Below are 25514 nucleotides of genomic sequence, written 5' to 3'. Positions count from 1 at the left end.
GGTGGTCTATGGGCACCTTAAGACAACTGACTTGGTTTAGTCTGTCACTAATTGTCTATAGACATCTACTTTCTGTGAATCACATCCATAGTAAAGCACATTTAGATTACCGTATATAAATTCTGATAGATACCGAGACCATTGATTAGGGGAACGGACCACTGGACAAAGGGACACCAACTGTGGTCAGGACATGAACACGCCTACAACATGCAGTCCTATAAGAAACCATATGGTATGAGGACATCACAACTTTGTACTGGCGTATACAGGTCACTATTGTTACGCATTGGGACTCTATTCTATACGGTTACACATTAAACATGATGAGCAGCAGGAAAAACCCACACAATTGACCCTGGAAAATATTTAGGAACAAGGGAAAGACTAAGACCAAAGAGTAACTACAACACATTTATAGAGAGAATGGTGGAGCATTGAGGAGGCCTTGTAAAATTCTTCACACCCTGATACACTGTGCAAAAGGCTGAGGCATTACTATTAATATTTCCAATACTTTATTTCAAAACTTGGTTTCCACATTGTGTTGATGGGGGGGGAAAGGAACAGTATTCATGTCCACTAGGTTAGTGATCTTCAACCTGTGGCCCTTCAGCCATCTCCCAGCATGCTGAGAGTTGTAGTCCCGCTACAGCTGGAGAGCTACAGGTCGGAGACTATTGCCTTAGGGATGTGCGAGCCACACTGCTACAGTCATGAGGACACCCATTCACTGTTTTAATTCATCATACTACATTGTGGGTAGTTTTTGTGTTGGATTCATACATACAAAGAAATCTGTAAATCAGAGGCCTATGAAGGTACAGTTGGGCCATGCAGACATCTATGGGTGCCTAATAACTGCTCCATACAACTATAGAAAGCCATAATATGGTAGTGTGCATGATGCCAAAAAGCGCAGTCACCCAATTTCCTCTCTACCCAGTATGGCCATTTGCCCCATGTCAGGTACGTGGTTGTGTGAAGACCTTTACAAGGCACTGGATTCAATTACAATAAATGGAGCAACTAAATTCTGCAGACTGTAGACATGGCCATACAGACAGTGTATACAATAGTCAATCTGAGTTGAGCATGCGATGGAACAATAAAATAGAATATATAGTGCACAAAAAATCTTACTGCCTTAAAGGGACACTATCAATAAAATAAAAACTTTTCTTTGCAGAACGGCCTCGGTTGTTTCTATATAGGCATCTAACATTGATTAGATGGACTGTTGTTCTCCGGTATACAACACATCTTTCTCAGACCATGTCAATAATGAATGGGGGGAGGGACACAAGCCTGAGGTTCTCCTGGTGGGATAATGACACATAGATATGATGCCCTATACGTCAGCGCTCTGCTTTTATGTGGTTCCCTCAAGTCTCCAGTAATGCTAATAACTAAGAGACCTTTAGATCCCAAAGTCATTGTCCAGTTCCACCGACATGAATGTTGACAAGTCCTCTCTTATTAGTCCTGGTTAGAGATGAGTGACCAATTCCCCCTAATCCACCAACCATCAGAATATGATAAACAAATGGATTGCGTGAAGGCAAATCACTAACATGCTGAATGAATTCTCCCGATGTGGTGGGTGGATTTAGATCTCCCCCCATGCCCAAGACAAACATACATAGCAAATAAAAAGAAGACAGTGTCCCTTTTAAGTGAAAAACAGATCTTCTTGTCTCACAAGAGAAAAAAACTGCAGTGTTGGGACTACGGTCGTTGATGATGGGATTCTGTGCTCTTTACTAAGTTACTTGCTGGTTTTTGCACTTAAATATTTTCCAGGTCATTTTAAGGAAGCAATGTTAAGGACCACAATCTGTTGGAGGCTTTTAGGGGCGAATGATGAAAAGGATGCTGAAAAGGATGGAATGAGTACATGAACAGGCGGAATAGATGGGAGACTGAGTTTAAAGGATACTCTCTCGCTCTTCTGCAAAGCTGGCAGAGTCAGAGGAGGTCACTGTGTGCAGCTCTGACGCATCTTTGGCCAGCCGGCTGTACCCAGTACGTTGACCTCTCTTGTGGGTCATGCGCTTCAAGTTTTCATTGTGTACTGGGCTGGACCCTGGGACCACAATTATTGGAGACTCTTCTTTTGCAACTTCTGTTTCATCGAAGTTTTGGTTCCCGGTGTTATTGTTGAGGGTCACTGTACTGGGAGTGCGGTTGAGATTGAAGCCCTTCTGGCAAGTTGGCCAGTTCTCCTCTGGACTGCTGGCTATAAGGCTGCTCTCCGATGGGCTTTTCTTGTCTTCAGAGCAGATTGACATGCGTGCTATGGAGGGGTCTTGAAGGCCGCTCAGACTATTGGGTATTCCCCGCCTACTTCGCAAGCGATCATCCTCAAGTTCTATTAGGTTGGCTTTTTCCAGTTGGGAGTCATCCGAGCCTTCATTGTTAAGGGAATGATTAGGTGAACTTTCATTGGACCTGACCCCTGAGTCAGAAGAATCTTTCTTGTCAAGTATAGCATCAGACAGATATTCCTTGGTCTTGATGAATGTTCTTACGGGCTCTGCTGCATGATCTGTTCCTCTCCTGTCTGCAGATGAATCTGGCTTTTTGTCTTTGCCATCTTTAAGAAGAGGAGTGTTATCAGATTCCTCTGGCCCTGACTCATCTTCATCACTTGGGAGCTTCTGATAGCGCATTCCACTTCCCTTAAGCTTTATATCTGCAGTTTGGAAGAGGCTTGATCTCTCAGCATTCTTCTTGCTTGGAAGGAGTTTGGAACCAGACTGATCAGACTTCTCATCTTCTTCAGTGATTGGGTCCAAGGGAGAAGCATCTGTGGTGGATGTGGTTGAGGATGTATAATCAACTACGTCATTTCTCTTTAACAAGAAAGGCTTCCTTCCGTCTTCTTGCTTTGGCTCCACGTCTTTCGCTTTCTCTTGCTCCAAGGTAGAGTGCAAGGAGCTGACAGATGTACTCTGCCCCATGTAGTATGCACTGGAGCTCATGGGAGAAGATCTGCCACTTACAGTTGAGGGACCCATTACCCCTTCGATTTGAGCCATCTGAGCAATGTACTCTCTGTAGGCATCTCTATATTCGGCCTGCACTTTGTCAGTCAGCTTTGAGATATCATTGCTGGATTCTTGAGAATTAAGACTGGATAAACTTGGTGCTCTTCCCTGAAATACAAAATGTGTAACACAAACATTAATGCTGAACCATTCTCCCACTGTGTAATCAATGACTGGATTAAAGTCACTCATAGATGTATATATCGCAAGGAGCAATGACATCAAGATGGTGTCCCTTATTTTCCAAAGAACTCGTGTAATGTTCTCTATTCAGTATTATATGGCCCCACTGACTCAAATGGAGACTTGTTGCAACTAAGAAGACAGCACTGCGCCCCCTTCAAACTCAGAATCCTGATATTCTGAACCCACCAATCCTCTAACACAATACACCATCACCTTCTGTACGGAATAACCCTTAGGGCTCATGCACACAAACGTATTTTCTTTCCGCTTCCTTTCCGTTTTTTTTGCAGACCGTATGCGGAACCATTTACTTCAATGGGGGTGTAGAAAATACGGAAGTTACTCCGTGTGCATTCCGTTTCAGTTTGTCCGCATGGCCGTTCCGCAAAAAAGTAGTGCATGTCCTATTATTGTCCGCAAACCACGATCCGAGGCCCCATTCAAGTCAATGGGTCCGCAAAAAATACGGAACCCACACAGAACACATCCGTATGTCATCCGTATTTTGTGGATCCATACTGTAGAAATACTGTGCCCAGCCCATATTGTGCAATAACGGATATGTTTTGTGCAATAACGGAATGGAAGAGGATTTAAATCAGAGGGTGAAAAAAACCTCAGATACAGAACAACGGATCCTTGAAAAACGGACCGCAAAACAACTGTTGTGTGCATGAGCCCTTAAATGGAAGAAATCATCAAGGGATTCATTTAGCCAAACTACAACTTCAGATATCAGCTGCCATTTTGCAGGTGAAGGCTACACAAGGAAATCCTTTGGTTTGCTACTGTAGAAAATCCTGCTGTTTCTTTCGCTTGATCACTTATATCACATAAACCCTCCATAAGTCAACCACATATGTACCTGCCAGGACATGGAATTAGGCCGTGGAGGCTCTTCAAAACCAATTGTGTTAAGTTCTTCAAAGCTGAAGCCAAAATCATAGCTCTGGCCAGCAAGGTTGGCGTGAGGCATGTCTGGATTTGGCACTGGACGCCGGCCAATGTCACTGTGACCCATGTTTCTGACTGGCTCCTGCATTCGAGCTTCGTCGGGATGAATCTGCAGAGCTTCAGAGCTTCTCATTTCTTGAACCTTTTGCAGGAGGAGGACAGCATTACTATCATTATTTTACACAAAGCAGACCTGTTCCAGCCCAAATCTTTCTAAGGGTACTTTCACACTAGCGTTTTTCTTTTCCGGCATACAGTTCCGTCCTCGGGGCTCAATACCGTAAAATGAACTGATCAGTTTTATCCCCATGCATTCTGAATGGAGAGCAATCCGTTCAGGATGCATCAGGATGTCTTCTTCAGTTCAGTCATTTTGACTGATCAGGCAAAAGAGAAAACCGTAGCATGCTACGGTTTTATCTCCGGCGAAAAAAACTGAAGACTTGCCTGAATGCCGGATCCGGCATTTTATCTCAAAGGAATGTATTAGTGCCGGATCAGGCATTCAGAATACCGGAATGCCGGATCCGCCCCTTCCGGTCTGCGCATGCGCAGACTGAAAAAAAGGTGGAAAAAATAAATGCCGGATCCGTTTTGCCGGATGACACTGGAAAGACGGATCCGGCATTTCAATGCATTTGTAAGACGGATCAGGATCCTGATCAGTCTTACTAATGCCATCAGTTGGCATACGTTTTGCCTGATCCGGCAGGATCTCTCTGCCGCAAGTGTGAAAGTACCCTAAGAATGCGAACTGCACTCCTCCCCACCTTGCTCCAAAAACAAGAACCTGACAAAGAGAGAAGGTGAAACAGAAGAGACTAGTTTCCAACTGTAATCTGTGTTCTGAAGGGAAGATATTGAGAAAAGGCTCCAGGAAAACAATTCATGGCCGTTGTCTGTAATGTTTTAAATACTAAATCTCTTTATAGCGAGCACTGAAGCTGATTAAATTATTTCAGACACATGCTCTTTACTGAATTCAATCAATATCTGCACATGCTCGACCTGCCACCTGGTTCACTTGGGGAGTGCCCAGGGGGTACAAAGGTCCCTGTTCATGTGATTGGTGGGGGTCCCAGTGGTAGTACCCCCACCAATCTAATAGTCCTGTTGATAGGGGATAACGTGTCATAACCGGAATACCCATTTCAAACTCGGCTCCCTTACCGCGCTCTTAAAAAGATGCCAGTCACCAAAGTTCATGTTCATCTCTTTCCTCAGCTCATCCATGCTGCACTGGATCAGGACACGTCCATTGATGTTTGCCTGGGTGAGGAAACAAGCAACTGAGAAATCAGCAAAGTGTACGAACCACAGCTAATGTGCTTACAAGAGACAAGCAGGATACCCCAACCTCAATGCAAGCGGTGCTGCATAATAAGAACTTACACTGCTGCATATTACAGCGGGGGTCTTGACCCATCACATGGTGCCACCGATGAGATGAGTCTGGACAGAAGTTTTGGATTTTTATTTTATTTTTTACTGCAATTTTTTGTGCAATACCCGATAATCTGCATACCTTCCGGATGGTTGCAATGTACTGAGCGAGCATGCTCTGGTCAATGCCTTCAATCTGTTTGAGTTTTTCACACACGGCATCTACGTTCATGGATCCCAGAGCAGAAGGGTGCGGTCCGACAACACTGCTGCCCACAACCTGCGTGAGGACAAGATGGTGTAAGTCATTGACAACTATTTTCTGGTGATAACCCCTAAAGACCTGCCTGCTCTGTGGACACACAGAATATGGCACACTGTGGACTGTTCCCTCATACTTGAGAGCTCAGCCCAATGAAAGGTTTAGAGGGTCATAATGCAGCCGTCTTGTTATGTCTGTGTTATTGAAGCAAAGCAGAAGCCTCGTTATATTACTATAGGCCTCTATGGTGATCCAAGTTAGGTTCAGGTCTTGTTATCTTGGTACTTATGCTAAAATGTCGTCCAAATCCGCCAAATACCATATTCCACATGGTTAATAGAAATAGATAAACCAAAGCATCAAAGATTTCTAGTATGCTGGATGGGTCTGACATTAGTTGGTGTTAATAACTCAACACAGCAAGTCCAATAAAGTAGTAGTAGTATTATTATCCTACTAGTATGGATAGGATATAAAACTTATATTCATGAGTCCAAGTAGGGTCCCAGTCTGAAACCATGAATCTAGCTCTGCTTCTTGTGTGGAAATGCCAGGAAGAACCATCACTTGGGGGTTTTCACTTTTTGGTAGCAGACCCATGGCACCTATTCTGCAGGACTATAAGTCTACAGTACTGTCTACAAGTGCAAATTTTGGAGAGACTGGCTGAAAAAGTGGAAACCCAACATGCCCAATCCATTCGCTACTGCCAGAGAAGTCTTATTCCCCTCTGCCAAGGAGAAACAATTTGAGCATGCCTGTGTGTGTGGCAGTGGGGAGGAATAGCTTCTGCAGGCAGGCGTGTATGGGCAGCTTAGACAGACACCATGGGTTCTCTCGTGTGCAAGTTCAACATATGAAAGGGGTTGTCCAAGCTACAGGTACTGATGACCTATCCTTAGGATCATATTCAAAATGAAGGTGATGGCAGCATCTCCAATCCAACAAGGTTTATTCACAAGTGGTGCATGAGACAGTACAAAAGGTCCAAAAACAGCAACGTTTCGGCTACATAGTAGCCTTTTTCAAGCTAGTTCAGAAGTAGCTTGAAAAAGGCTACTATGTAGCCAAAACGTTGCTGTTTTTGGACCTTTTGTACTGTCTCATGCACCACTTGTGAATAAACCTTGTTGGATTGGAGATGCTGCCATCACCTTCATTTTGAATATCTTCGTGTTGACCCCTATGGATCTGGGGCCTTGGATTGGCTGATGCATTCCTAAATTTCCATGCAAAGGTACTGTTGTGCTGCTCTACATAATACATATCCTTAGGATCAGTCATCAGATCAGTGGGGGTCTGATCAGTCGTGTGAGCGCTTCGTCCTCTTCAATGTCTACCGCTGCTACAGTCTAGACAGCGTGCCGGGTAATTACAGCTTCCTCTCCTGTTCTCTTGAATGGGAGAAACAGATGTAATTACACTGCATAATGTAGACAGCGTGCAGGTAGATATTGAGGACGACGAAACAGTTGCACGAGTGATGCGGCCTCTTCAATCAGCAGGGGAGCTGGAAGTCAAACCCCCCCCTCGACCGGATATTAATGACCTATCCTGATCAATATCTATAGCCTGGACAACCCTTTTATAGCACCTTGTAAATTATACAATTCTGGCTAAGATCTGGAGATTACTGCACGCCTTCTGTAAATTAAATGGATTTACAGAGGAGATAGAAACACAACTGTATAACCAAATAGAGCGGGCTGCACAGGCTGGTACAGTGGTCATAATGGGAGATTTTAACTTCCCAGACATTGACTCGGGTCATGGTTCTGCCTCAATCACAAAGAGGAGAAAATTCCTCAACTTGCTGCAGGACCACTTTATGGGCCAGTTTGTAGAAGCTCCCACTAGGGGCAATGCTCTGTTGGATCTGGAAATCTCTAATGATGCAGAACTTGTTGGAAATTTTACTGTTAGAGTAAAAACACTAGGTAATAGTGACCACAATATAATTATATTCCCCCTAAACTAATTTCCCTGGGTCGAGGGCAGCATTTCAGAGCATAGACTGGGAGCAGCTACTGTCAGATAATACAGAGGATAAATGGAAGAGCTTTAAAGGGATTCTGTCACCAGGTTTCACCCCTGTCAGCTAAACATATGCTAATGTTCAGGGCCTCATCAGGATTCCTAATGTGGGCTTCTAAATGTGATCCGTAGCCTTATTTTGCAAAAAAACTGGTTTTACTAACCTGTCACTCAAAGAAATAAGGTGCCCAAGGGGATGTCAAGTGATGCAAGGTGCCCGCCGCACCCACCGCCGTTCAGGCCCAGCAGGTGGCAAAAGAGAGCAAAACAAATCCCCAAAAACTCAAAAAATCTTTAAATATATAAATGCTAAAAACCTAGGTCCAGACAGGTAGGTCCCCTAAATAATGGTAAAGGGGGGGGGGGGGGGGGGGGGGTAGTCACTGAAGATAAGGAAAAGGCAGAGTTCCTAAATGTTTTTTTCTAGCTCTGTATATACAAAAGAAGAGAAAGGAGCTGATATCTGTGGTGCTGGGGCTGTTAGTATATACAGTAATATACTCAGTTGGCTAACTGTAGATATGGTCCAAGAGAAGTTAAATAACGTGAATATGAACAAGGCTCTGGGTCCAGATGGATTACACCCAAGAGTGCTTAAAGAGCTCTGTTGAGTCATTGCTGTGCCCCTGTTTATAATTTTTAAAGACTTTCTAGGTACTGGTACAGTGCCAAGTGATAGGCGCAAGGCAAATGTGGTGCCTATATTCAAAAAAGGATCAATGTCCTCCACAGGAAGTTATAGACCAGTTAGTTTAACTTCTGTTGTGGGAAAAATGTTTGAAGGAATCTTAAGGGACTATATACAGGAGTATGTGACTGTAAATAATATTATAAGTGATAACCAACATGGGTTTACCAAGGACAGAAGTTGTCAGACTAACGATTTGTTTTTATGAGGAGGTGAGTAGTAGCCTGGACAGAGGGGCGGCTGTGGATGTAGTGTTTCTGGATTTTGCAAAGGTTTTTGATACTGTCCCTCATAGACGCTTAATAAGTAAAGTAAGGTCTATTTGCTTGGAAAGTATAGTTTGTAATTGGATTGAAAACTGTCTGAAGGACCAGAGAGTTGTGGTCAATGATTCCTATTCAGAATGGTCCCGGGTTATAAGTTGTGTACCCCAAGGTTCAGTGCTGGACCCTCTATTATTTAATTCATTAATGATATCGAGGGGGACGGGATTAATAGCACCATTTCTATTTTTGCAGATGACACTAAGCTATGTAATACTGTACAGTCTATGGAAGATGTCCATAAACTACAAGCTGACTTGAACACTGTGTGATTGGCAAATGGCAAATGAGGTTCAATGTGGATAAATGTGCGGCCTCATCTGGAATATGCAGTTCAGTTCTGGGCACCAGTACATAGAAAGGACGCTCTGCAGCTGGAAAAAGTACAGAGGAGAGCGACTAAAATGATAAGGGGCATGGAGGGTCTTAGTTATGAAGAAAGATTAAAATACATTTTATTTAGTCTTGAGGGGGAACATGATTAACCTATACGAATATATAAATGGGCCATACAAAAAAATACGGTGAAAAACTGTTCCATGTAAAATGCCCTCAAAAGACAAGGGGGCACTGCCTCCGATTGGAGAGGAAAAAGTTTAGTCTCCGGAAGCGTCAAAGCTTCTTTACTGTAAGAACTGTGAATCTGTGGAATAGACTTCCTCAGGACGGGGTCACAGCAGGAACAGTGGACAGTTTTAAAAGGGTTTAGATGAAAACGTGTAGAAATCTGAGTCTCACTTCCTTCTGGGATTCGCATCCCCACCTATCCCTTTGGTTGAACTAGATGGACTTTTTTCAACCGTATAAACTATGTAACTATATGTGTTGTACACGAAGGGCACTAATAGTACTAGTCCCAGTTTGTCCACGACTATAAATATAAACACATGCTATGAATGTCCTGCATTTGATGACTCACAGACCTACGTGCGGCCCTGTACGAACTACTTGACCTATACACATATGCAATCTTTACTGCTATAAAACATACAGATTCCAATTTATTCCCGATACACACTTCCTCATAGAAGTACAGCTATGAGTGAAGCAGACTGACAGGAGGAGGAATGTCACATGTTATAAAGTGAGAGAACCAGCTAGTGAACCCTGATCACAATTTTGTAATACCCCTGCCACGGCTTTGCAAAACCCTGGTCATGTCGCCTTTTGTAACATTAAGCTGCCTGGTGCATAGCAAGTTCAACAAAAAAACAATCATTACAGAATTACTTTAAAAATGAGGCGTCTTACACTAAAGGCTTTGTATACAACCATCAATCTCAGAACTTTGTCAGGAACCTTCCCATAAACGTTACCTAAAGCCAGTTCAAGCGCTAAATGTGAAAGGTCTATAGGCACCAAATAACCATCACCTTTGACCGTTCCCAAAATCATAGAACATAAGACTGCTTGTGATATCAGTACTTGCTATATACTGTAGGTCATGACATTTATTGATTGGAAACTACTACTTCTATGAACCATAGATAACCTATAATCCAGTCCTGATGCCAAGAATCAGGCTTCATTTCCTGCATGACTGGCAAAAAGAATGGATCTCTTTTAAAGAGAATCTGTCAGCTCCAAAACAACTCCCCAAATTAGAGTAAGCAAGATATATTCTAAGTGATGCAGAGTCCGGTTATGTAATTTTTATCTTCATGCTTACTTGTGTTTCGATGCTGTGCTTAGACAAATCAGCAGAAAAATGTATTGAGTGGATTCCTGCTTGAGTCCTCTTTATTATGTGAGTGAGCTCAGGAGTCCTCGCAATGCACTTTACTGATGGTTTTTGAAGCACAGCGTAGACAGTGAGTATGAAGATAAAAATTATATAATCCGATTCGGCGGCACTTACACTATACACTGTTTACTTTACTTTGGGGCGTGTTTTGGAGCTGACAGATCCCCTTTAAAGGGAGGTCCACATCTGGCTGGCAACAGAAAGTTACATTGGTAGCACAACTCTCGCACCTGATACAGACAGCCGTTCCAATTAACGTCAGCAAAAACAGATGTATGTGGCGTCCATATGGTCTCTGTGTGTACCCATTTTTTTAAAATAAATAAATAAATGAAGGAAGGGTCATAATACAGAATAGAATAGTGCATGCAGTGGCAAGCAACAGATGTACGCACATGGATGTATACTAGTCCCACTGTACTCAAGTCAAACTTGATAGTCCACAAACAGATTCCTTACCACAGGAGTCTTAGTAGGTAGCGAAAACCCAGATAGTTGTGATATACCACCAAGTAGAGATAATAAAGAGGCGGTGACTGATCTTAAAATTACAGTACACTCTTTATCCGGAAACAGAAAACCCCAAAAGTCTCATAATCCTGCACAGACCAGGAAACTATTGTTATTAGAGAACAACGTTTTAAGATATTTCGTATTAACGGGGTTGTCCCTGATGAGGCAACCCCTTTCATAATGCTCTTCCCTGCGTGATGAGCCGATTGCTCCAGGTCCTGCTCCAGGTGCCACCAACAAATAGCTGATTTTGCTGAGGGAAAGTCACAGCCAGCAAAGCACAATCTACAGGACAAATAAAGCATTATCATCATATGATGGCCATTCAGATGAGAGCCCATCCTGAATACAAGGGCAGCTTGAGTCCACCAGAATGGCAGATGTTGATACAGAGCAGATCTCTGTCCTAGCTCATAGAGAGAGGGGGACCCCACTCTACAATGTCCATATTCCCTAATAGGGCACAAAGATGGGGGTTTAATTCAACAATTTTTTTTTATGGATCATCTTCCTGAAGGTTCTCTACCCTTGGAAGGGAGTTTCTATGACCTACTGCTAATCAAGTATTTGATAACCCATCAAGTCACTAATTGATGGTTTATATTAAAGGAATTTTACTTTAGATCAGCGATCCCCAACCACCAGGCCGCAGACCAGTACCAGGCCATGGATCAGCTAGTACTAGTCCATGGGGAGTTGAACGGCGGTGACAGGCACTATTATCTCCTGCACCCCGCCGTTTAGTACAGGTGGCGTGACAATGTCATCACGCCACCAGAGACCCAATGCAGGAGGTTGCTATAACATTTGCGACCTCCTGTACCATAATGCAGGGAGCCGGGGCAGCAGGCTAGAAAAGACCTGTATCGCAGACCGCCAGTCTTTTTTTTTTCTGAGTTGTGAACACTACTGGGGGCACTAGGGAGGAGGGGTTGAGGCATTATATACTGGGGGGCACTATAAGTAAAGAAGGTGATCTATATGTAAAGAGACCACTACTGGGGGCACCAAGGAGGAGAGGTTGGTGCATTATTTACTTTGAGGCACTATATCTAAAGAGGCACTACTGGGGAAGAGAGCCATATTTAAAGAGACCACTACTGGGGGACACTATGTTTAAAGAGGCCACAACTGGGGGGCACTTTATGTAACGAGGCCACTACTGGGGGGCATTTTATGTGAAGAGGGCACTTCTGGGGGGTATTTTATGTGAAGAGGGCACTACTGGGGGGGGGAATTATATCTACTGGTGCCTAAATGGGGATAATTACTAAGTAGGTGCATAAAAGGATCCATTAATACTAAATAGATGTACTCAATTATACAGAAAGAAGTTATGGTCAAGAGATGTCATCAGAGTGATACGCGCAGGACTGAGAAAAAAAAGGAAAGAACGACTCCAGTGGAGGAGACCTCACCTGAAAGTCACTGAATGGGGGGGACATTACCTGTAAGTCACTGAATGGTGGCATAAATGGGAAAATTATTTTATGTGAAACCAGTCCCTGGTACAAAAAAGGCTGGTGACCACTGCTTTAGATGACCACTGCTTTAGATGACCACCAAGGGCCTTTACAGGAACCAAAACGACCTCACAGTGCTCGGCAGAATTTTATGTTGTCCATAGTCACAGTAACATCATTTACATGAACAATTTTCTAGTGAGGAGAATAAACTTTTGTAAAACAGGAAATTACTAAGAAAATGTTTGCTTTTCATAATTGGGGATACTTCCTCCAGATTAGTTTATATTGGAGGAGAGACAAGAGAATGCAAGACATGCAATGAGAAAATATTACACAGCCATCGATAGCCAAACACATCTCCGACAGTCCTACATGGATCTGCTTGACCTGTTTAGTGTGATGCCAGATAGACTTTATGTAGACAGGGAGCACATCTCCATGCACAGTGATCCTGGACACTTCCTCAACGGCAACATGGAACCGATTTACCAGAATCACTTGGTGTTTTGTTTAGTGATGTGATGTCTTCCTTCCAAATTGTTTAGTAAGTACACAGGTGATGTGTTTATGCTAACCTAAGATTTCTAAATGTACCTGTTTTCTTAATGGAACATTTAAGAGATTTTAAAAAATTTCCACTTAAAATAACTTGTGTCTAGATACTGAGGTTACGTACTTGTGGCACCTTGTTACTATTGTGTTAAACTGGCTTTAATATTTTGGGCTAAATTTAACTTAACTTAAAATGTATTTGACTAAGGAACCATATATTAAATCCTAATATTGTGCAAGTCCCCCTCGTGCAACCCAAAAGCTGTGACCCATTGCGGCATTGCCTTCACAAGAACTCTTAATGTGTCTTGTGATATCTGACAGCAAGATCCTTTAACTCCGGTAAGTTTTGAGATGGCGCCTCCACGACTTGTTTTTCCAGCACATCCTACAGATTTATAATCCAATTGAGAGCTGGGAAATTTTGGAAGCCAAGTCATCATCTTGAACTCTTTGTCATCGACCTCTAACATTCCTGAACATTTTTTGCATTGTGGCAGGACACATTATCTTACTCAAAGTAGCCACTGTCATTAGGGAATACTTCTCAGATGAAGGTGTACTGTACCAAGAATCCAAGATTTTCCAGCAGAATGTTGTTCAGAGCATCATTCTGCCTCTGTTAACATTCCTTCCCCATATAAGTGATGTACGCACACCTGGCCATCCACATGATGTACAAGAAAGCAGCATTCATCAACCAGACCAACTTCCGTTATTACACCATGGCCCAGTTCTGTTACTCACGTGCCCATTGCAAATTGTTCCGGTGGTGGGAAAGGGTCAGCATGGGCACAGTGACAGATAATCAGCTTAATAATTGTTTGAGATGTAAAAGGTATGATGTACAATAGTGTTTCAAACCAGGCTTCTTTGGGGCTCCTCTGAACATGGTCAAGGGTCCCCAGAAGATAGCACTTGTTACTTTTACATAATGAACGATATAGACAGTCAAATCACATCATTATGACCACCACCTAATATCCAGAGTAACCACCGTGTGCAGCACGGACAGCAGCTAGACGGGCTGCGAGTGACTCATTAAAATGCTTGTAAGTTGTCACAGGTATCTGGAGCCATGCTGAGTGCAGTACATCCCACAGCTGCTGGAGGGAGTGTGGGGCATCCATAGAGCGAACACGACGATCAAGTCTGGGGAATAAGGTGGCCGGTGTGGCACTTAGAAGTCTTGGTTATGCTCTTCCAACCAATGTCACCAATGACATTTATAGCCATGTGACATGTTGCATTGTCTTGCCAGGAGATCCCATCCACCCTAGGAAAGACAATCAGCATGTATGGGTGTACATAATCTGAAAATATGCATTTATACTCAAATCGGTTAAGCGTGCCTTCCACATGGATGAGTGGGGCCCAGAGAATGTCACGAAAACATTCCCCATACCATAACACTGCCACCACCAGCTTGTGCTCTTGGTTGCAGGCTGTTTCTTCTCTGCTGTTTCTCGTCTGAGATGGCAACCTCCATCTGTTCAAGAAGCAGAAGACATGACTCATTGGAGAAGGCTACTCTTTGCCAGTCAGGAGAGATCCAATTCGGATACTGCAGTGAAAATGTAAGCCTTTTCTGCGGATGCAACTTAATTGGCAGAGGTGCAGAGACCATCCATCTGCTTCAAAACCCCATACACAGTAGGGTTCGCTCAAACTGTTGTTTTAGACAAACGTCCAGTAGCCTACTGGCTCATTTTGGCAGTGAGTTGCTCCACTGTAGCGTGTCGGTCCTCCCTTGCACACCTTCCTGCAGACGTTCACCTCTCACATCAATGGCATGTGGTGGTCCACAGTTTCCACGCCGCTTATTCAGAGTGGTGCCATTTGTCCACTCACCATACACTTTCTCCACAGCAGCATGAGAACAGTTCACAAACTGCGCAGTTTCAGAAATACTGACACCCTTGGCCTGAAAGCCAATAATCACACCTTTTACCTAAGACAGCAATGAGGGACATGTGTGCAGACAGCCTATCGCATACCATATATACCCATCATACCAGCTCACCATACGTGACTTCCTTCATGAGCAACGTGCTACCACCCTTGAAAGTAGGATGTGGTCATGATAATGTTACCCCACAGTGTACCTGTAGAGGTTTTCCAGATGTCAAAATGATATACTAGTAAAAAAACATCCAGATTATTCTTGGTGGTCAAAGGCAGTCAACCCCCTCTAATTCAACTGGACACAAATGGAAATGAAAGTTCCAAAAACAAATAATCTATATGAAAGCAACATTTTCGCTCTGCTGTAGGACACATGACATGGCTTATAATATAAAGTTCCACATGTGACCCTACCGGATAATCATAGTGAGACAATAACAGTGTTACAATTTCCCCTTTAGAGTTGTCCAACACCATTCTGCGGAAAACCAGCAGAAATATGAGACAAATACAGAGAAATACTGTAGCTTACATAAGAGAGGCAATTTAAGCAAGATCCTTACCAGAAGCTTCAAAACCCACTACATGAAAATGTTATTCTGTAAAAGGGGAAATCAACCTCAATTGGTCTTCCCCAGATCACTACCGAGTGGGGTCCATAAACCAAGCCCTTCCAAAAAGGGGTCAGGGTCCCTTTGGGATTGCTTGCTGATTTCAGGGAATTTGGAATCACTCCCATAAGGCTTGTCATAATGAGCCAAAATATTAAATTGGTGATTTATGATAAGTTAAGTGTCATAGATTCCATGATTTTGAGTCAGTGGCAATGGTCCCTCTTTGTAGCTATTGACCTGAGGAATTATGGACTTGGGCACAATTTACTTTAAGCCCAGCAATACAGACCTGCATCAAGGAGATGGTAGAGGAACATGCATGAGATTGCAGCCAGAGAGGCACAAAGCCTGCCATCATTCATTCAGTAATAAATAAGCTGGTATATAGGGTTAAGCTGCTGATTCAGCAAGCTCCGTATATTAGTATGCAAGCAGAGATTTGTCCGTTGCAAATTAGCACAGGGTGAACAATTTGCTGTATAACTATTTTATGTTGAGTGCCATCCATTTTAAATATGCAGATGGATATCTCTTCCCGCAAGCAATGTTTTATTTAACAGGCCCTCTTCACTTTATGAAGTACAAAAGAGAACAAGCCAAAGCCGACAATTCACCATCTCTGTTCTAACAGTTATTTTTCTTTTCTTACTTTTTTTTTTTTTTAACAGACGAAAAGGTGAGAAAAGAAAGAAGAAGAATCCTATACAAATCTGAAAAGCAATTTCTGAAAACTGTGGCAGCGAAAAGAACATTCGTCAGAGTGATGCAGCCCATGCGCACCCAGCCCTGCCAGATGGAGGGAATCCGCTCTGTCTGTTTTCATTTACTATAGCGGCGTGGGAAGGAGCGAGAAGATAAAAGATCCAAGGGAACATCTTAAGAAGACGCCTTCCCCTCTTCTTCACACGTCTGGTTCATCATCTCTGTAATAATCTGGGACAGACTAAGATGGAGAACACAAGAATGCAGTCGACAGAAATGAATGGGGATTTTACCGGCTAAACCCAACATGTAACATGAAAAGCCGTATTCTGAAAGTCACATCTAAATGTGCCAGGAATTGGATTTCTGGTACCCGATTATAAAGTTTAGAGCTTCACAGAAAAAAGACCCACATCAACAAGCTCACTTGTGTTGGTATATGTCAACTTATGTAAATTAGCTCTCTTCCAGATGGAAGAAAACTATTGCCACCTATAAGTAACTACTAGGGATGAGCGAAGAGACTTCGGATGAAACATCCAAAGTCGATTCACATAAAACTTTGTTCCAGTACTGCAGGAGCTCTGTACAGTATTAAAATGTATTGGCTCAGATGAGCCGAAGTTATTGCTTCGCGAAGTCTCGTGAGACGTCGCACCATAACTTCATAAATTAATTTGTACTGTAAAAAAACATTTCCCGAACTCTGGTTCGGTTCCAAGTGGTGCCTGCAAATCTACTTCAGATGTTTCATCCAAAGTCGATTCGCTCATCCCTAATAACGATACCACACTCGTATAGCTCTTCTTGCATTTTAATACTGAAAGAAAAGAAGAAAAAAAAATATTGAAAAAAAGTTTTTTCCATCACCATACTTTTTTGTAGTTATGTGTACGGAGCTGTGTGAGGGCAAATTTTTTTTGCCGGGCGATCTGTACTTTTCAGTGATACCATATTGAAGTGTGTATGACTTTCTGATCACTTTTTATAAAAAATTTGGGGGGAGGTAAAGTGACAAAAAAAAGGGGACTTGTACGGGTGTTTTCGCACACAGCGATCCCCATGGTATTTATTTTTTATATTGGTCATGTATTTTTCTGCCGCAGAAACCCGGCTGCAATGACACCTGCTGCACATGCGAGCAGGCGCCATCTTTAAAGCGCAGACTTCCACTGTATATGTACAGCGGAGGTCGCAAAGGGGTTAAAGGGCCTTGAAACTAGGGATATCAGCTGTGAGGAATATGGATTATTATTTTATGTCAGCCATGTTCCCACACCAGCCATCAGCTGTCAGATAGCAGAGGTAGTGAACTCCACAGAAGGGCCCTGCTTCAAAGCCCAGCCAACTGGCAGAGAACTTCTTGCAGGCCACCTTTGTTTACAATTTCTCACCTCCATTCAGCCAGCCAGGAACCCAGCTAATGGCACAGGAAAAACCTCTCTGCAGGGGTCTAGGCAATTCCCCAGTTCAATCAAAATTTATCAGACATATTACAGCCGGCGGTTCATAAGGAAATATGAATCGCCCAGCCATCACAGGCACAAACCGGATACATATTTGTGTCCCTGTGGCCACGATGAACAAGCCCGTGGTCATAGCTTGGTGGTGGGATGCCAGGGAGGGGAGATATACATATCTCCTCCCAGAAACCAAATAATGGTACCATGCTTTGACTCTACTAGTAGCCGGAACCCAGGCGGATCCATTGGTCCCAGAACCACCTCCCTGCAACATTCAGGTCTTGAGCCATAAGCCCTAATCGGTTTTGTGGCTCATGTGCTGCCAGCCCAGCAGAGGGGGGAGTGGACCCCTCCCAGAGGCCAGCTACAGGTTAAAACGCTTGTGCAAGCAAGCGGGCGTGTCTTTTCTCTGAAGGAGGGTCACATCGTGCCATGTGTTTAGAGGGACCTCCAACCTGCTGACATCACTGCCCTCCATGTGACTACAGCAAAGGACTCATCACAACCCAAAAGGACTCATCACAACCCAAAAGGACTCATCCTTATGGTAAACTGACTTTTGCTCTGTTTAATCCTGTTTGTACCCTATCCCCTGTATTTGTAACCTCAGACCACTGTATATATTCTTTGTGTGTATAGTGTACTGTCTAGTGAGCCCTTAAGGCGATTAAATATATAATTTTATCTTGTGCTGTTGTTGTATCTCGATCACGAATCCCAACGTCCGTGTTTTGGCCTAGTAATACGCTACCGCAGGTTGGTTTCTTACCCTATATAATCCCGTTAGCGGACCGGGCTTATATCAAACGAGAAGCTGGTGGAAGTCTTCCCGGACTGAGAACGCGCTATTTCACTGGGGCAGTGAAAAGGCTCTCTCAGCTTGTTGCCTCTCTGCCTGTGTGGACAGGAGGAGTCTGTGAAAACTGTACCAAGACTGACCTTACCTGCTCCTCCAGGAGGGCGTAACGTCACGCCTTGGTAACCCGTGACCATACCATATCTCGTTGGCTCTACGTCAGTCGAGGTACGGTATTCATCACATCAGCCATACCTGAGACACTAGATATCCCTTGTCCTGTTTCAAGGCTCTATAATGGATCTTGGGCACTGGAGGGAATTTACCATTGCCCCAGAATTCTGGTGTTAAAAAGTCACTAATTTTGTCACACACCATTTTCGTAATTTTATACCACTCTCCTAACTTTTGAAAAGTTGGTGAAAAAGTGAGTGTGGTCAGCTACGTTAATTAGGTGCACACCAGATTTATCAGCATTTAAAAAAAAGTGCATATTAATCCAGTGGGTGTGGGGGTTGGGAGGGTGTTAATTCCCCTCCCACTAATTTACAGGGTAGCTACCCATAGGTGGCAATAGAGGAGAAATAATTTGAATATTTTTCCCAGGAACCATTACCTGCAAGACTCCCTACACTAGCTGGATCTCTGCAAGTAGAACCAGCACCTTCCAACAACAACCAATCTAGGCAGAAGAGAGATGCCAGGACCAATCTGTGAAATGGCTCCATAGACATCATCCCCTATGGACCTGCTGCATAAAAGAAATTGATGTACGACTGGTGTGGAAATTTAAGCATGTAGGCAAACACAAGTTTCTAGAGCATGAAGCCATAAATATATTGCAATTAAATATTAAAAAGAGTAAATACAAAGAAACAAAAAACCAAAAGGGGCCCTCTTGCCCAGGCTGAAGTCAGAACATGCAATGCATATTGTGGCAACAATACGACGGTCAACCTATCAAAAATCTTGAGTACCAGCTTCCATTAAATACACAAAACCTACAAAGAACGGAGCTCACCACGTACTATTACCAAAATATATAAATACTTTATTGAATTCATAACATAATATAAATCAGCGACATTGTCATTAAAACCAGGTGGACAGAAAAATACACCACCCTGATGGGGCATAGCCTGCACATGGATATTATCATATAACTGTATATTTGTCAATGTATACTAAATTAATAAATTAATAGATAACAACGGTAGATCTCATGTAAATGTATAGCACCCCCTGACAAAGGCACGCCGAAACTCGCGTTGGGGTAGCGCCATCCTGGTTGTGGACATACGGCATCTTTCCTGGTAGGTCTCCACTCGTTTTATTATGCATATTAGGTTATATGGGTCGGAATCACGGTGTTTATTTCTGTGTCTCCTAAAGAATCACTGTTAACAACTTAGCAGGCCTGCTGTTTCCCAAAAACATGTGCTATACATTTACATGAGATCTACCGTTGTTTTATCTATTAATTTATTCATTTAGTATACATTGACAAATATACAGTTATATGATAATATCCATGTGCAGGCTATGCCCCATCAGGGTGGTGTTTCTTTCTGTCCACCTGGTTTTAATGACAATGTCGCTGATTTATATTATGTTATGAATTCAATAAAGTATTTATATATTTTGGTAACAGTACGTGGTGAGCTCCGTTCTTTGTAGGTTTTGTATATATTAAAGGAGTTGTCCAGGTTAGGGGCCAACCAACCCAATCCTTGAAACCTGAGCCTAATAAAAAAAAATACATGTCCGCAGTCCCGACATTGCCAGTCAGTTCACATCCCCGCAGCAGTCACAGGACCAAGCCGCTTCTGGTATAGTGAGGACCTGAAGTGGCTGGGAATGGGCATAGGTTCCGAGGAATGGGTTGGTCGCCTCCTAGGCCGGACAACCCCTTTAATGGAGCCTCACTTTCTTCAACACAGGAAAGTGCCTTTAAGGGAATGTTCAGCTTTAAACATGACTTCTGACATGTCACGGGGGGGTTGTCTAGAAGGATGGGGTCGGGGCATTCCTCCAAGCGGTGTACACCTTTATTTTCTTACATCTCTCAGTCACTGCACGGTCTCCCACCAATGTCACTATGTCAGGAAATGTCAGCAGTCACAAAATGTTTAAAAGCTGAACCCATCCCTTTAAAAAGGATTTTGTGACGGAGGTGACGTGCAAATACCACCCATTTAAGGAAGGTGATGCCATACTTCATGTCTTATTTTCAATCTTAGCCCTTCAGCATCTCATGTTCAGTGCAGATACAGTAATTTCTAACAACATTTATCGGCTTAAAGGGATTCTGTCATGAGGTTCTGGGGCTATAGAGATACGGACATGCACGGCTAGATCGCCGCTAGCATGTCCGCAATATATCTGTCCTATAGGGCTGTGTGGTTTTAATTTCTTTAAAAAAGGATTTTATAGATATGCAAATGAGTGTTGAATGTGTCCAAGGGGCTGCACTAACCTTACTTGTGCCCAGCCGTGCCCGCCTGTGAAGGAGCCCAGCACCGCCTATGTCTCCTCCTTTCATCAGCGATCGATTGCCGTAATCTTGCGATGCTCGCGCATGCGCAGTTCTTTCCCTGAGGCTGATGCCAGCACAGGGAAGGAACACTGTACCGGCACTGCGCATGCGCGAGCTCGCGCATCGTGAGATTATTGCAATCTATCAGTGATGAAAGGAGGAGACATAGGCGGTGCTGGGCCGCTTTACAGGCGGGCGTGGCTGGGCACAAGTAAGGTCAGTGCAGCCCCTTGGACACATTCAACACTCATTTGCATATCTATAAAATCCTTTTTTAAAGAAATTTAAATCACACAGCCCTATAGGACACATATATTGCGGACATGCTAGCGGCGATCTAGCCGTGCATGTCCGTATCTCTATAGCCCCAGAACCTCATGACAGAATCCCTTTAGTGGACACAATCTCCATCAATCACTTCATGAGTCAGAACCAGTCAATAGCAGTAACCCAATGCCCAGTAGATGTCTTTACGGCATCCATTACTGAGTGCTACCATCCAGGGTGAACAGGTTTCTACATAAAAGCATTGCACGCTATTTCTGCCGCTTGATTATTGTAAGTATAATCCCAACCACGGAAAAGGCCCAGTGAGGGCTGTAAGCTGCTCGGGCACAGACTCAGCAACAGTATGGCTTCAAATGACTGCAGTAAGAGGGTTATCCTGGCACGAGGCACAGGCTGTTATGTTCTTGTTCAATGTGGAAAACAGGCTCTAGGCGACCAGGAATGTAAGGCTGAGCAGATTTCATGATCATAATATACTGGCTGACACAGGACTATTTGCTCCCAAGAAAACCACTCAATTTGCCTGCATGGATATGCTAACAGGTTCTTCCCAAAGCAATGAAGTTTTCTCTTGGCTTGAATATCCTGTCTACATATTAGGAACTCCAAATATCCAGCACTCATGTTACGTCCACATAACCTTCCAAAATGGGTAGTGGGAAGAGAACCAGTGCACCATGGCCGAGAGATTTTTGCAAATACAGCTATTACAGTTGATCTAAGAGATGAAAAAACCTCCCATAGGGTACTTTCACACTAGCGTTATTCTTTTCCGGTATTGAAATCCGGTAAAGGGTCTCAATACCGGAAAAAAAACATCAGTTTTGTCCTAATGCGTTCTGAATGGAAAGCAATCCGTTCAGTATGCATCAGGATATCTTCCGTTCTGTCCCTTGTACGGTATTTGACCGGAACAATACTGCACTTGCCGTATCCGGCTTTAATTTCCATAGGGATGTATTAATGCCGGTGATTCGGTACCAAGTGTTCTGGAAATTGCTGCTTTGCCGGATCCGGTTTTTTAAAAAAAAAGGTAAATACCAGATCCGTTATTCCTTTTGAAACCGGATGAGATGGATCCGGTATATCACCAGATCCGTCTAACTGATCCGAAAAAAAAAAGATCCGTTTGCATACGGAACTGCCTGCCGGATTCTAACAACACTAGTGTGTAAGTAGCCTTAAAGGATAAGGGGTAAATATCTGGACTGACCCCAGCAGGTGGAACCCCACAGATCAATATGAAAGGAGCAGCAGCAGATCGAGCACATGTGCTGGCATTCATTCATTTTCTATGGGATAGCCAGTAATAGCCTAGCATTCTACTCGGATATCTCCAGCAGTCTCTGATGCCACATTAATACGGGAACATGGGACTCCCCCCATGCCCTTTTCTTGTGATCTGTGGGGGTCTGACTGCTGGGATCAGGTATTTATCCCTAAGGCCTCAAGCACACGACTAATTTCGGTCCGTGTCCGATCTGCATTTTTTTGCTGACTGCACACACCAATTCATTTCTAGGGGGCCGCAAAAAATGCAGGTGGCACACGGATGCCATCTGTGTGCTGTCCGCATCCATGCAGCCATTCGGCAAATTATAGAACAAGTCCTATTATTATCCGTTTTGCGGACAAGAATAGGCAGTTCTTACAAAGATGTTGCAGCATGTGCATGGCCGGTATCCGGATTTTGCGGAACTGCGGGTGCAGTCAATTGTCAAGTAGCTGTATTTAAATCGCAAAAATTTCTTGTCCATGGTGCACTGGTTCTCACCTTACTGTACTCTTCTCCTGATCGGTGGAGGTTGCAGAAGTTTAGGGATAGGGAATATGTTTATATTGTAGGACAACCCCTTTAATCATTCATAATTGAGTGTTCACTACCTTGAATTCGACTTCCAAATGCATAAAGTTGCAGATTCGAACAAAAATGCCAGAAAAAAAATAGCGCAGCACGTTTGACTATCTTGTCCATTAAAAGAACGGACACAATAACAGAAAACTGACAGACCCTATTATGGTCAATGTGGTCCGTTGGGTGCCATTGGTGTCCGGATCCAACACCGCCATCATTTTCATTGTTCAGCTCCTATGTCAGAGCAGAACAGAAACAACATAGGTGTGAAACCAGCCTAAGGCCCCTTGCAGACGAGGGTGTCCGGATTGGCTCCGGATGCATTCAGTGAAAAATGCACAATTTTGCAGGCAAAGTCATCCAGTTTTGATGAGTCTTGCACGCACGGGATAAAAAACTGAATGTATACAAACATCTCTTAGCAACCATCCGTGAAAAACGCATCGCATCTGCACTTGCTGCGGATGCGATGCGATTTTCATGCAACTCCATTCACTTCTACGGGGCCAGCGTTGTGTGAAAAATCGCAGAATATAGAACATGCTGCGATTTTCACTCAACGCATAAGTGATGCGTGAAAACCAACGCACATGTACACAGCCACATTGAAATGAATGGGTCCGGATTCCGTGTGGGCGCATCACACATTGCGCCCGCGCGGGATACTTGCTCGTGTGAAAGGGGCCTTAAGGTTACCAACCTGTGGCTCTCCAGATGTGACAACCTCCAGCTGTCAGGGCATGATGGAGGTTGTGGTTCCACAATAGTTAACGTGACACATGGAGACCGTTGCCCTTAAAATGTATCCATCCCAGCTCATTCCAAAGAAAGGCATGCATGGTGAGATGTCTCAATGACCCTTATGGCCAGAATGCCATCTTGTTCTTGACCTGACTCTATTCCTAACTCTTCCATTTTCTTTTCAGCAGTGGGGGAGAGGGTTTATCTGCAGAGCTAAAGAATTGTCACAGTGTAATATCTGTATGCAGTACTGTAAGTATGTGGAGAACTAGCTATTTCTACATTCATATGTCCCATTTGTTGTATTCTGGGGGTCATACACATTGATATATCACAGAGAGTAAGCCCCATACTCAGGACAGTGGTCAGGAATGGACTGTCGATTCACGATCACTGACCACTCAGGAAAGATTTACTCACATACAGGAATCATCTCTTTTGCATGGGAATGAAAGATCAATGCTATGATCATTCATCCTCGTACAGATTCATTGTTTGTTGGCAGCACATGCCTGTTTACTGAGGGTAATGTGCTGCCCAAAAACTAGGATTTCATGTGCTACAAAAAGTATGGATGACCAGAGAAACGACATTTCTCGAGTGATCGCCGGTGCATTTACACAGACCAGTTATCGGGAATGAGCATTTGTGTGAATATTCATTCTCGATAAATATCTCAATAAATTAGTGAATTGGTGAAACCAAGTGCCGATCGCTGACGATCAAACAACACACATTTATCTTGTAATGATAATTGTTAGGCCAACGACGGGAGAACATCTCTCTCTACACGTTTTCTCTACTCAAAGGCTGAGAACTTTCACTCAACACTGCAGCATTTCACACAAAAATCTCCCCGTGTACAAGGTCCATGTGTGTGGGGTGGTGGAATCTGCCAGCTCCAAGACCACACTTACCTTAAGTTCACCTCCCCTCATCGGTTATCAGAAATGTCTAATGATCTGAATCTCTGTAAAGACCATGTACTAAAACAATACAAAAAGCAGCAAGAGAGGTGCTGAGAGCTTGGAGGTCATCGCTTTCATAGAATGCTGGTCCATCTTCGGGTATCTGAATAACATAGTCACGCTCTTTGAGATGGGACAGCCAGAACCATGGTTGATGGATCCTATCACAATACTGTACTGCCTAAAAAAGGCACCATAACATGAGGATGCCGATACTACTTTCCACACGTAAAAGGATAAGCACCTGGAAGTTGTACAGCCGGACCTTGTCCAATGTGGCCGAACATGTGATGGCTAAGCAATTCATCCTATCACTTGCTTGGTAGACTGAATATCAGAATTTGACGATGTATGGCCATGAAATCTATCAACGAGTTAAAATCTGATCTATCTGCTACAATTTAATCTACAACCTCTGTTCTGATCTACAACCTAATCTACAATTCAATGTGAATCAACAACTTACGAGGACAAAAGGAAGAAGACCACAA

At 43.5% G+C, this 25514-nt stretch overlaps 1 protein-coding gene and 1 long non-coding RNA gene across 3 annotated transcripts in view; one reads left to right on the top strand and one right to left on the bottom strand.

Moving 5' to 3' along the window:
- Positions 1-583: 583 nt before the first annotated feature.
- The window catches only part of KIDINS220 (kinase D interacting substrate 220), a 164566-nt gene continuing 139635 nt past the window's right edge, over positions 584-25514 (bottom strand). For both annotated transcript variants that reach the window (XM_040427504.1, XM_040427505.1), the window contains 4 exons: positions 5716-5853; positions 5361-5459; positions 4102-4332; positions 584-3158 (listed from right to left, as the gene is read on the bottom strand). In XM_040427504.1, the coding sequence (XP_040283438.1) occupies positions 1929-3158; positions 4102-4332; positions 5361-5459; positions 5716-5853 (1698 nt within the window). In that variant the 3' untranslated portion in view covers positions 584-1928. The remainder of the gene's footprint in view (positions 3159-4101; positions 4333-5360; positions 5460-5715; positions 5854-25514) is intronic.
- LOC120997425 lies at positions 9616-16782 on the top strand. The gene is made up of 2 exons (XR_005778170.1): positions 9616-13147; positions 16343-16782. It is a non-coding gene; the product is annotated as an uncharacterized LOC120997425 (long non-coding RNA).

This window comes from Bufo bufo, chromosome 4, assembly GCF_905171765.1.
Source record: "Bufo bufo chromosome 4, aBufBuf1.1, whole genome shotgun sequence".
Lineage (NCBI taxonomy): Eukaryota > Metazoa > Chordata > Amphibia > Anura > Bufonidae > Bufo > Bufo bufo.
The sequence above is the reverse complement of the archived record's forward strand: the minus strand, read 5'-3'. Positions and strand labels throughout refer to the sequence as shown.